This window comes from Perissodus microlepis, chromosome 23 (genome assembly GCF_051167445.1).
Source record: "Perissodus microlepis isolate ML-2025 ecotype Zambia chromosome 23, ASM5116744v1, whole genome shotgun sequence".
Lineage (NCBI taxonomy): Eukaryota > Metazoa > Chordata > Actinopteri > Cichliformes > Cichlidae > Perissodus > Perissodus microlepis.
The window spans coordinates 41,983,220-41,995,410 of record NC_140482.1 but is presented as its reverse complement, the minus strand read 5'-3'; the positions used below and the strand labels follow the sequence as shown (position 1 = coordinate 41,995,410).

At 42.8% G+C, this 12,191-nt stretch overlaps 1 protein-coding gene across 2 annotated transcripts; it reads right to left on the bottom strand.

The window, feature by feature from the left end:
- Positions 1–237: 237 nt before the first annotated feature.
- use1 (unconventional SNARE in the ER 1 homolog (S. cerevisiae)) lies at positions 238–9,400 on the bottom strand. 2 transcript variants are annotated; one of them, XM_084922048.1, is made up of 8 exons: positions 9,250–9,400; positions 4,774–4,823; positions 4,472–4,550; positions 4,219–4,371; positions 4,055–4,070; positions 3,902–3,923; positions 3,655–3,817; positions 238–1,640 (listed from the first exon to the last, which is right to left on the bottom strand). In XM_084922048.1, the coding sequence occupies exons 1-8, from the start codon at positions 9,346–9,348 to the stop codon at positions 1,458–1,460; spliced, it is 765 nt and encodes a 254-aa protein (XP_084778174.1). In that variant the 5' UTR covers positions 9,349–9,400; the 3' UTR covers positions 238–1,457. The 2 variants fall into 2 exon arrangements, with proteins under 2 accessions (XP_084778174.1, XP_084778175.1); XM_084922049.1 differs by lacking the exons at positions 3,902–3,923; positions 4,055–4,070 and having other exon boundaries at positions 3,655–3,843; positions 4,192–4,371; positions 9,250–9,399.
- Between the last annotated feature and the right edge of the window lie 2,791 nt (positions 9,401–12,191).

Below are 12,191 nucleotides of genomic sequence, written 5' to 3'. Positions count from 1 at the left end.
ACTTCATCCTTGGAACACTCCTAAATGAGTAGCAGGTTTAATTTGGGAATCACCGCTCGCTCGGGCCACCGGGGTCACAGAGGTCATTGCGTGCGTTGATACTCAAAGCTCACGACTGACGCACACTGGCCGTGTGATGCCACTGCATTAGTTAGTTCCACACTGACAAGCGGACGCCTTCAGGCATCTATCAGAAAAACACAAACACACTCTGGACTCACAATGACAACGACAAAGGCAAATTAAATTATTTTATTTCTCTCTTGAATCAGACGACATTTTAGTGATACTACGCACAACACGTGAGCCCTCAAACAGGACGTGAACAAACAGGATCACCTGACGCAGGAAACCGACTATAACAGGGCTGACGACGCTGGCTCTGAACCTTAATGACGTTTAAACATTTAAATGATAAACACCAGTGCGAGTTTACCGAGCTGCTTTCAGCAAACAGCTGGTGATGCTTTACTTTAAAGAACATCACCCTGTGGTTTGTGATTTTGGTCATCACTACGTTGTTGTGTTTTTTGGACTGGAAGCCACCACATGTGAGAGCAAACTTCACTGGAGGTGAATCACAGACACAGGCCTGCAGCTGCCTGTCTCACATTCACCTCGGCCCGACTTTAAGCCTCAGCAAAGTTTAAACAAGTGAGGTAAGAAAGAAAAGAAACAGTAAAGTTGTCAAAAAGGTCAAAATGAAACTGTTTCTAGTAGCAGGTTGTTAATGTGCTTACTTCTACTGTAATGCTGCATTTTAACATGCGAGTCTGTGGGTAAATGGCTCAATCTGGGAGTGGGCCTCAAGTGGCCACTGGTGGAACTGCAGTTTTTGACTCTTCTTCATTTTTCAGCCCCACGGGTCAGAACTGGATGGTGTAGAAACGTGAACAAGCATAAAAATGTACAGCATGTTTCTATGATGTTTATCAAATCAAATATACTAAACTGGGGATTTAAGGTAAAACATTAGCAAACGATGGCACATTTGTTACAAACTGAGTTACAGCTGACGGCGGACGGTCCATGAACGCCTTTCAGTGTGCACGAGTACTAAACAGATGCTCCACCAAAGACGAGTGTGTGTTTGTAGTTTCACTTGGTGACAAAGTGCAAACATGTGTTGATTGGCTCGCAGCCGTCCTGATGGGGGTTAAAATAGTTAAGGCTCAGGTCCCGCCGTCCGTGCATTAAGACTTTGCCGTTGCTCCCAGCAGATTCTGCGGTGTCAAAAAAAGAGAATTCTGGCGCTTCGAGTCGTGATTTAAACTTTAATGTAGAGGAGAAAGATTTCAGTTTCAAAAGTGTAAAGTGACAGTCCGTGAAACTGATTTGTTTTGGTGCTGACAGCTACTGATCTGGATCGCTGTAGCTCTACGGAGGCCTGTGAAGACTCTGTTCTTGTAAACACGGGAGCGTGTCGGGACTAAGAGTTCAGAGGATGATCACGGTCATCATCTGAGTCTGGGGAAGATTCTGATGAAGAGGATCATGCTGATAAAGGTGAAGGAGACTAGGATGAGCATGAGCCACAGCAGCCAGTTCACAGACTTCTTAGTGTGCTGCTCCAACCGCTCGGACTCCGTCTTCAGCTTCTCGAAGTTCAGGTCCGCCTGACGCATGGACTGGTTCAGAGTCTGGAGGCAGAGGGAGACGTCGCCGATATAAATATCAAAACCACAGACAAACAAGCCTGCTGACGGGAACACTCACAGTCTTTATGCACAGTGTGGCTCCAGAGGCTGTTCGCTGGCTTATACTGCCCCCTTGTGGCCAGAATCAGTTAAACTCCTCCAAGTTTCTCAAATACCTCTAGAGGTTGCACAACTTTTTTTCTTTCTAACAAATAAATAAATAAATCTTAAAATAAATGATTTCAAAGATTTAATAAATGTAAATACTGCCAGCACGAGAGGAGGGAAAAGGATCTTCAATAAAAATATCACAATTAGCACTTTGTCACGTTTTTATGATGCCCTGAATTCGTTAAGTGTGGGCTTCACTCATGGAAAACTATTTTTTATTTAAGCTGGTTCGAGTTTTCCTGACGAGCAGTTAAAACAAGTTTTGTTATGGACCAAGTTTTTTCCAAGTTTCCATCATAAGATTTCAGTCGGACTCAGATTTGGGCCGGTTGGCGGCCACATCAGGTCCTTCAGCACAAATCTTCTTATTAACGTAACTAAAGGTTTGGAAAGGGCAGCTTTTAGCTTTGATCCCCAGCTGCTGAGAGACTCTGCAGGAGGACCTGGGAGCAGCTGGAAGCCCACCTCTTTCTTCTTCAGGCTCTGGGCGTGCTCACATGAAACATCATGTGACTCCTCTGCACAAAACGATCCCTACGAGTGTTCCCTACACCAATCAGGGAAGCTAACGGATAAAAAATCTATGTCAAACATTAAAAAAAAGCCCAAAAGCTGTTCTTCTTAATATATTTATTCTGAGTGAATAAATAAATAAAAATACAGCTTAAACGTTGCTCCTGTCCTGCAGCCTGATGCAGCAGCTGCAATTCCAGCAGCGTGAAAGAGATTCGGCAGCAGATTAGAGCCAGTTTTTGGCTTAACAGCCTACCTACATAAAATGTATATGGGTACAGCAGAGGGTCTATACTGCACTAAATGGCTGTTGTAAATAATAAGTCAGTGGAAATCTGGCCCCTCCAGCATCCTCTGCTCCCACAGAGATTTTCATCACAAGTGATCTCTGTGATTTAGTAAAAAGAAAGGTCCTTCTGACCATTAACCTCCCCTCATAGCACACCCCTCTGCTTGGGCTTTGTATACTCTGACTTCACTTTATTTGGATTTAATTTCTTACTTTTAGCTTGTATTTATATTGGGCAGGATGCATTATCACCCTGAAACAACTTGAGGAAAGTGGCCAAACCTCAGCTAATCATTCCCATATCTTTTACCGACCCAACCATCATAAAAGTTTGTTCCCAGAGTCAGAAGTGAATCAGGAAGAAAGGCTTTGAATGTGTCGCCCCCGTGTCCTACAGAAATCGACAGAAGCAGCTCAAAGTGTCAGAACTGGTCATGATCGGCGAGTTTAATATATATTTAAATGGGAACTGTGCTCGTTGTGCTTCACCTCGACACAGCTACAGTTCCAGAATCATCTCCACATTCAGGACGCTTCTCTTTAGCCCACTGTGTGTTTTCTGCTGTTAAGTGTGGGAGCTGACTTCCTGTTTAGCTTCAGCGCCACACTGACTCACTGTTCTGACTACCATATGTTCCCGCAGTCTTCCCATTTTGCTCCTGAGTTTAGACACAGCTAACTGGGAGCAAACAACATTTCCCCACACTCTGTGCTGCATTTCCTTCTTGGAGGACTCGCACTGTTTCAGCTGAAAGCGCTGCAGCTTGGGGGCGTGCTTTGGCTCGATCAGCCAGGTGCAAGAGCTTGTTGTGGTCTGAAAAGCGTCTATTTGAACTGCTAACTATTTTGTGCGTTTAGATTTGTGCATGCATTTGGTTTAGAGATGCAAATTAAAAGGTGAATTTTTTCCCTCAACTTCTTCATGTGGAAACAAATCTGCCATTAAACTTCTTTTTTCCACAAACCCAGACTGTTCAGCTACGAATCAAAAACAGTTTTGCATCAAATCTGTGATTTATTTATTCCATATATCTGTTCTCTTACCTGGTTGTCTTGTTTGATGATGTTCTGTGCAGCCAAAGTGTTGTTCTTCAGATTTCTGGCCAGGTTCAGCATGTCTTCAGCCAGCTTCTCCTGCAGGTTGTGGTGATGCTGCAGGACGGCGTCCAGCTCTGCGGCAGACTGACGCTCGTCCAGAGGAAAACATCTGCGCAGAGGTGACACAGGTTGAAGCTTTTACACCCAAAAACAAGTCCAACACACGAGATCGTTTAGAAAAGCTCGACTTTACCTTCGGTTCCTCAAGTCTCCGTCTAACGTGAGAAGAGAAAAGAAAAATAAAATCACCTTGTCTTAAAAACAAACAAATACAATCCTATCGAAATATAATTTGTCATATTTCCATCTGAATGTTATTAAATCCAAGAGGCCGAGTACTTCGTACCTTTTCCCGACGACCCCTGCAGTGACAGAAAAGAACATTTATGAGTTCAAGACAAAATGTGGAAACGTTTTATTTAAACGTTTCTACCACACTGTTGTAGTTTAGGAGGCGCACTGCAGCTCGTACAAAGAGGTCACGTCTGCAGTGCGGTCAGAGCGTCCTACCGTGCCGAGCAGCTCGTCCCTCATCTCTCCCGTGCACCGCGCCTTCGTCTGCGTGTGGACTTTTTTAGTGACAGACATCCTCTCGTTGGCCATCGTGGCCGTCCGACCGGGGGCGAGGAACTGATTAGCTAAAGCTTTTTCTGTTGGTGAAGACTGAAGCAGAGCGGGAGGGACAGGAAGTCAGAAAACTCAAAGCTTCACTTCAAAATAAAGAAAACACAGTTGTGTCGTGTTAAAAACGGGAAAAACTGACCAGCTTCTCTGCTTCTAGAGTTCCTTTCAGAAAGTTGACTTTTCTCGTGTATTCAGCCAGGACCTCTGGTGTTGGTTTGCTGGAAGGACACACAACCGCTTACTGACAAAACTTTGTGTTATTAAGCTGCAACGAGCAGATCAAACATCTGCGCTCATAACACGTAAGCCTGATGTGACCTGTTAGAAGATATACTCTTTTCCCTAAACACCAAACATGTTTAAAATAGGTTCTTAATAATATATGTACATTTCAGGCAAAAAAAGAAAACATTGAGACATAAAAGTGGAGGCTGGTGTTACCTCGGGCTTTTCCTCAGAGCCACCAGCATCTCTTCCAGGGCGCCCACATACTGGAGGAGACCAAACAGAAACAGTGATGCTGCTCACATGCTCTCGTTTACCTCATCAATCACATCTTTATTTCAAAGTAACAAATGTTAAATAAATATCCGTATATCATAGAGAACACTGGGCCAAATAACAGAGTTTAACTGACGAGGTTCTTGTAAAAGTAGGCTCAGTTTCTTACAGGGGGTGGGTCACAAACCCACACAGAAGCCACTGAGACCAGCTTAGGATGACTGTGGGTGATGACAGCACACACTCACTGCTGCAGGTGGACACTAGTGTAGTCTTCATCGACACACACACACAGATAATGCGGAAAAACAGCTGTGACCCTGCAGAGACGGTTCCTGAGAAAAGCAAATGACTCTGTGCCAGTAAACAGCATCAAGTGGAGGATCCTTAAATATATCTTTAATAGTTCCTGTTTGTAGCAAAGCATCGTTGAGGTTACGCTAACACCAGGCCTGAACACACCTTCAGTTTGCAGCTGTTAGAGAATAAGGCAAAATGCACCGTATTTCAAACTCCCGCCAACGCCCAGTGGTTGCTGATCTCCACCAACCAGTCAAGCTGCAGTTTACAGCCACGCTGGCACGGATGAGTCAAATTGTTGATTTGGTGACGTCTGCTGTCACAGCGAGTCGGTTCACTGAGAGAAACAAAACAGACTCTCACCACATCAGACCAAGTGTAAATGTGGACTAATGACAAATGTAATAAGGAGGAAGCAGTGCAAGATGAAAGTCGTACTGACTGTTGTTACTTTAGTTACTCTAACCTTTCATTTACTCTAAAAGTAAAAATCATGCAGCTGATTGGTTTATCCTGCTGGTTCAGATTAAAGGGTCTTCACTGCTCAGCTGTAGGGAGCCACTCGGTACACCGTGACACGAGGTCACTGAGAAGAGGCGTCTTGATTTATTCAGTCCCAAGTGGCCTGCCGACGCCTGTTGTTACTCGTTTGCGTTAAAGCTACAGGTCACACATCTAGCTCAGCGACTGTTCCTTTAAAGCTGCTTATTGTTCATTCTTGGGTGTAAAAAATATTTAAACCTCATAAACTAAATTAAAGCTTTCAGTGGAATTTAAACGGGCAAATGCTCTGAATTTAACCAAACACGTGTGCTGTGTCAAAGATAAAAGCTGCACTTTGTTGTAAGACCACTTTGCACCACAAGAGGGTGCAGTGTGTCACCGTAACCTTTATTTAAAAACAGGCACGTATTTTAAATCAGCGGTCCCCAACCCCCGGGCCTCGGACCGGTACCGGTCCGTGAGTTGTTTGGTACCGGGCCGCGAGAGTTGAGGCTCGGGTGTGAAATGTATGGTTTTCAGGGTTTTTATCGTTTTTATCGTTAACTCGGTTTTCCTGGGTCTTTTCACGTGTATTATGAATTAATCTTCTTTTTTTCGGTACCGGTACTAGTTTTATTTTGCTGTATTTATCTGCGACACCTTAAAGGCCGGTCCGTGGCGCAAAAAAGGTTGGAGACCGCTGATATAAATGACAGCCTGGCAAAAGACGAGATCTCACGAGGCTCTTTACTAAAAAGAAAACTGTTAGCAGTGCTGCCCCCTGGTGGTCAAAGTTTTAGTAACAAAAGTTAGCCGTAATTTCCCATCACCGAACAACCACAATCGTCCATGAAGACGGTGGTACAAATCTCTACGTTACAGAAGTGTCATATCACGACATCAATCATATAGCAACTCTATGCATTTATGTTTCCTAGCACACAAGCCGCACAGAGAGCCGCGTAATTAATTGAAAATAAATCAAAACTGATGTTCTGAACTCTCAACAGATGTGATCTGGTCCATGTCATCTTTGTTTTAAATTTAAATTCTGTTAACATTTCACCCAATGAGAGTTCACACAGTAACGTGTCTCCACTAGGGCTGCCACAAACGATTATTTTGATAGTCGACTAGTCACCGATTATTTTTGCGATTAGTCGACTAATCAGACGTAATGCATCCATTGGACGTAAAACGTACAGCTTATTGCACCAGCAGCATCTGCTCTTATATGACTATCATTAGCTTACAGCTTTAAGTGTTTAAGGTATGTGCTAACTAACAATAAAGACAAGATGATAGTTTATTAAACTTTAATGAAATTTGCAGATTGCAAAGTTTAATAAACTCCTTGCTATCTTAAATATAACAGGACACCGGAGTAAATTCTCGAGCATCTCACACTTCTGATAATCAGCTGTCTTCTTGATGTTTATTCAGCTGTGTAAAAACTTTAATCTCAGCCAAACCGATTTACTCAGGAACAAATAAAATACTAAAAAAAAAAAAAGCCGAACAATAACATTTGTAAGTTATCTAAGTGACTTATATATCATGTTTAACCTGAGTAGCGAAAGACGGCGGTGGGTTTGAAAACGATTTGCCGGGAGTCCGGTGTTCTCACGGCTCTAGTGAGCCTTGCCCCCGGCTCGCTATCGAGCTAGTGGGTAACAGACGTCTCTGAAAACGTCGCATCCTTGTACATGCAGTGCTGCCATCTCCTGTTTCAGTCCGTTATTACACTCTTAAATCCTACTACTTATTCCTGCGTCTTTTGTGATCTTACAAAGCTTCAAACGACGCGTCGACTATTAAATCAGTCGTCGACGATTCTGATAGTCGACGTAATCGTGACTAGAGCATTTACAGGTCAAACCCTGTCAGCAAACTGTCGGGGCAAGAACAAGTACATAAAGGAAACTCCTTCGTTAATGTTAATCGAGGTAAAATGTTCAATCGTTTTGATTTGAGGCCCCGCCCAAGCATATCTGAGTACGAGAGCAGTGTGAGGACTTAATAAGGGAGCTACTCAACAACCTCACTGCTCTGCAAAATATGAAAGAGAGCTGTTCCTGATGAAAATGGCAACAACAAACATGTTTCACCACTAGAGGCACAAATACTCCGAAGGAGGAGACGCTAGGAGCTGGTGTCCCGGGTTGGAATCCAGTGTGGGGCCTTTCTGTGTGGAGTTTACACAGCACAAAGACGTGCATCTGTGGTTAACTGGTGATTCTAAATCGGGCCAGTCCCCTCACCCATCGGCTCTAAGATCTCCACTGCCTACTGGTTAAGACTCAGAGATCAGATTAGTTAGACAGGGAGTCGATCCAGACTTCCTGTACTGGGGGTGCTGGTTCCACAGATCAACAGTGTGGGTGTGAGTGGTTATCTGTCTCTCCATGTAAGCCCTGTGACACACCTCACCTGGCCAGGATGTACCCTCCCCCTCATCCTTTGACAGTTAAGGTTAGCCCCCCGAGGAATATTGATGGATTGTGCAGATACTTAAGAATTACAAGTTTAAGTTACTTTAGTTTAACAAAAACTAAAACTACATTTCCAGAGAAAACTCGACCCAGAGTATCTCACTGCAACTCTGCGGCTTTCAAAGGAGTGAGGAGGAAAGGAGGTCATTTATGTGAAAAGGGAAAGACCATCTCTGAACCGAGGAGGGGGCCTAAGAGCACGTCTTTCACTTTCTTACAATGCTGTGATTGCAGCCATTCCCCTGTGACCTCTGAATGGTTCTCATGCCCACCATCAATGATTATAACAATAGTATATCAAAGATCATGAAACTTGGCTGGTGCTAGTTTTGGCTGATATGCAAATGTTTAAAAGGCCGGGAAACTGCAGTGAGCTGAGAATGAGGAAGTCACAGGTGAGTGATGAAATGTTTCTCCCACTGAAAACAAAATGCCCAGATGAACAGAAACAACTTTCTGGGACTACCTAGAGTACCTGTGTGCTTACATTTGACTTTTGCTGTGTCACTGCTGCTTAATAAGAGTCACACTTTAAGGTCACCAGCTCACTGGAAAAGAAGAAAGGATGGGTGGATGGATGTCCTTCACCCAACATGATGCGCACTATTTTTCCATAGCATAATAAATATTGTCGCAAATATTTCTCTGAAATATCGCGATGTGATTTAGAGGCTGCATCACACCCCGCTGGTGCGCATAAGCTGACTCTGCAGCTCCTGACTAGGTTAACTGTCGATGAGGCAGCAGGAGGAAAACTCGGGTTGTAGCTGATTCTCAGCCGATCGTTTTTATTTTAAAAAAGAAGAAGCTATAAATAAATACAGTTACTGTTAAAGATATGAACATATGGAGGATCTTCTGTGAGGAACAGAGGTGAAAGGAAAGCTTCGGAAACGAGATTAAACACTAAAATACAGCAAATCTGCTGCAGCAGACTGCGCAGACTCGCCGTGTGTCGCTACAGTGACATCTCGGCTGTGATTGAACCTGTGCCTGAGGGGTGAACAGCTTAAATGTGCCTCCCGACACCAAACAGAAAGAGGTTTGCGCGACGACGTGGCTAACAGCGGCTCACAACAACAGTCAGGCTAACGTCGTCACGACATGGTCGTTACAGCCGCTCCGAGCCGTGCCGGGTTACCTTTTCAAGCCTCCACTCCGTCTCTCCCCGTTTCTCCGACGCCAAAGACTCACAGCGAGACAATAACCTGATGAAATTGATTTCTAGTCTGGAAGCCATGTTTGGTTTGAAGCCGACACAGCGGCGCAGCAGTTTGACGTCAAGCAGAGCGGCGCAGACGTCATGGGCGGAGCGTCGCCCGCCTCTTTTTTTTTACGTTGTCAATGAAAATTTTAATTTAAAAAGCTAGACTTATTATTATTATTATTATTGTTATTATTATTATTATTATTATTGTTATTATTATTATTATTGTTATTAATAATAATAATAATAATAATATCTCGTTAGATCCCAAAGTTTTATCTTAATCTATTTCTCTCTATTCGAGAGAAATAAAATAATAAAATAAATATAAAACACATCATTCTGGCACGAAAACCACAACATGTCTGTATGTAGTACTTTTTTATTTATGTATGTTTTGTATGTGTTTATATACAGTTCTTAAAAAAATTACTGCCATAAAAACACTAAAAGAAAACTAAAAGTTATTATAAAATATTGTTTTTAAATTTTATTTATTGGGCAAATAAAACACTACATTCACTTTTTTATACCCCAATTTGAGGCGCCATACTGGACTTCTCTGAGAGTCAAGCACAACGATTTTTTCTTTTATGCAATGCCAGTAAATAATAATAATAATAATAATAATAATAATAATAATAATAATGTGCTTTCCTATTTTTCTGCTTTTTTGTAAAAGATTACATAAGTAAAATTAAAAATATGATTTTTGATTGACAAGCTTGGACAAACTGGCGTCTCAACCGTTACAGAAACATAGAAAATGAGTTTGATATTTTCAGTACTGTTAATTACGGTAATTGTGGCATAAACATTACACTGGGTGGTGGCCTGATAGTTTATCAAGTATCCATGTATGCCTATATTGACTGTATTGATTATGTTTTGTTTTATAATACATGGGTTATTTTGCTGTACGGTATCTATGACACTCAAACTGCTTTACATGTAAACAGACGGAATGAAAGATTAGCACTGGATATAAAGTCATGTTGTGCTTATCACTATACTGCAGTGCGTAAAGTATAATAGCCCATTTAGTACACTGTCTGCATCACTTTATTTAGTGGCGCAGCAAAGATGAGTCAGGGCACTCAGTGTTTAGACCTTTTCTTATGGCCTACATCATCTACAGCTTCCAGAATCATAACTATTTTTGCAACGTGGAGCACCGATTGGAGACAGTTGACTGAATCTTCTCACCAAGGTTTTAATCTGTAGCTCGGAAACTTCTGCACCACCAATGGGCTGAAGTTGGAGCTGCGTTTTCCAGATATGAGGCATCTGTGGATCAAGTCCAAGAAGGAGGTCTATCTGCAGTCCGGCAGGTCACATGACACAGCCTGTTCAAATCTTCAGAGCAACAATTTTAGTCTTCATGTCAAAAAATAGTCCCAGTCTGTTCAGGCCTTGAACGCTTCAGGACTTTGTTTGCACCTGTTAGGTGGGATAAACACTTTTTAATGATTTGTTAACCTAGTTCAAAGACCCCACATACCTATCACTGCAGCGCCCTTCCACCTGAGCATGCCCAGCTGTGTGGGTGGTGCAGAGAGGAGAACAATCATCTATCAGACTCACGTAACCCAACCCGCATGGAGGTACGTGAAACTACATAAACTTTCATTTGCTTAACAGTGGATGGTGTGCGAGGCTGGTAAATCACCCACGGCCAGGAAGGAAAATGCTGACCACAGTTCAGGGCGTAAAAACGGTAAAAATAAATGTAACCACTTCAAGGGGCGCTTGCGTGACACTGTTAAAACTCATGTTGGTGTAATTTCCTGTGTGCGGCTCTGGTGCAGCTTTATGAAGTCTGAAGAAATGACTCGTATGACATCACTTGAAAAACAGATCTTGCATTGTGGCAGCTGATCCTGAACTGTGGAGCCTTTGTGTGCTCAAGGTGCATTAACTCCACTCCACACAAAATCAAAAGCAGCGAGGTCTGTGCAGACGGCTGCAGTTTACTGTGACAAAGAAGCGGCTCATTTAAGAAGACCTGACCCGAGTTTTAATGACTGTTTAATGCAGGAATGGCTCCGCGAGACTGTAAAATCATACCCACCTCTGGGAGTTTTAGCCATCTTAAAGCAAAATGTTAAACATGCACACTCCGGCCACTTTATTAGGCACACCTGTTCACCTAGTGGTTAATGCAAATATCAAATCAGCCAAGTCAGTGCATTTAAACACGCAGATATAATCAAGACGACCCGCTGAAGTTCAAAATGAGCATCGAAATGAGCAAGAAAGGGGATTTAAGTGATACTGAACAGGGCTGGTTGTTGGTGTGAGGATTTCAAAGACTGCTGATCTGCTGGGATTGTCCCACACAACCATCTCATTGTTTTATTTATATTTTGATATCGCTAGGGATGATGCAATGATCGGGGACCATTCTTAATTTCGTTGTTCTCGTGACAATGACAATAAAGTTTCTGATTCTGATTACAGATAAAGATCCAAATAAGAGCAAATATCCAGCGAGCGGCAGGTCAGAGGCTGGCCTGACGGCTTGGAGCTTATAGGAGTGCAGAAGACCATCTCTGAACATGTTAAACCCTGAAGCAGATGAGCTACACCAGCAGGAGACCACACCAGGTGGTCTGTACCCAGTACTAGCAACATGTACCTAATGTAGTGCAATGAAGGGAGTCTATATGCAGTATTTCTAGTTTCATGTTACTACATATTGTCTGTGCTGAAGGTCCAAGTCAACCTATGAACCCAATTTGGAGCAGACTAACTCCTGGAGAGTTTATAAACGTCCTACAGTTTTATTTTAATAACTCTTGTTTATCACCAGCTTCTGTTTCCAGCGTAAAAGAAAATCGTTCTAATTGTGCGTGAAGGAAACACAGAGCAGCGCA

Bases quoted from the DNA above. Each gene is read 5' to 3' on its own strand.
- use1 (XM_084922049.1), bottom strand. From the start codon at position 9,348: ATGGCTTCCAGACTAGAAATCAATTTCATCAGGTTATTGTCTCGCTGT. The intron at 3,844-4,191 runs GTGACCTCTTTG...TGGGTGTAAAAG, and splicing joins GCTCTGACCGCACTGCAGAC to CTTCAACCTGTGTCACCTCT. The intron at 1,641-3,654 runs GTAAGAGAACAG...CTCTGCCTCCAG, and splicing joins TCATCAAACAAGACAACCAG to ACTCTGAACCAGTCCATGCG.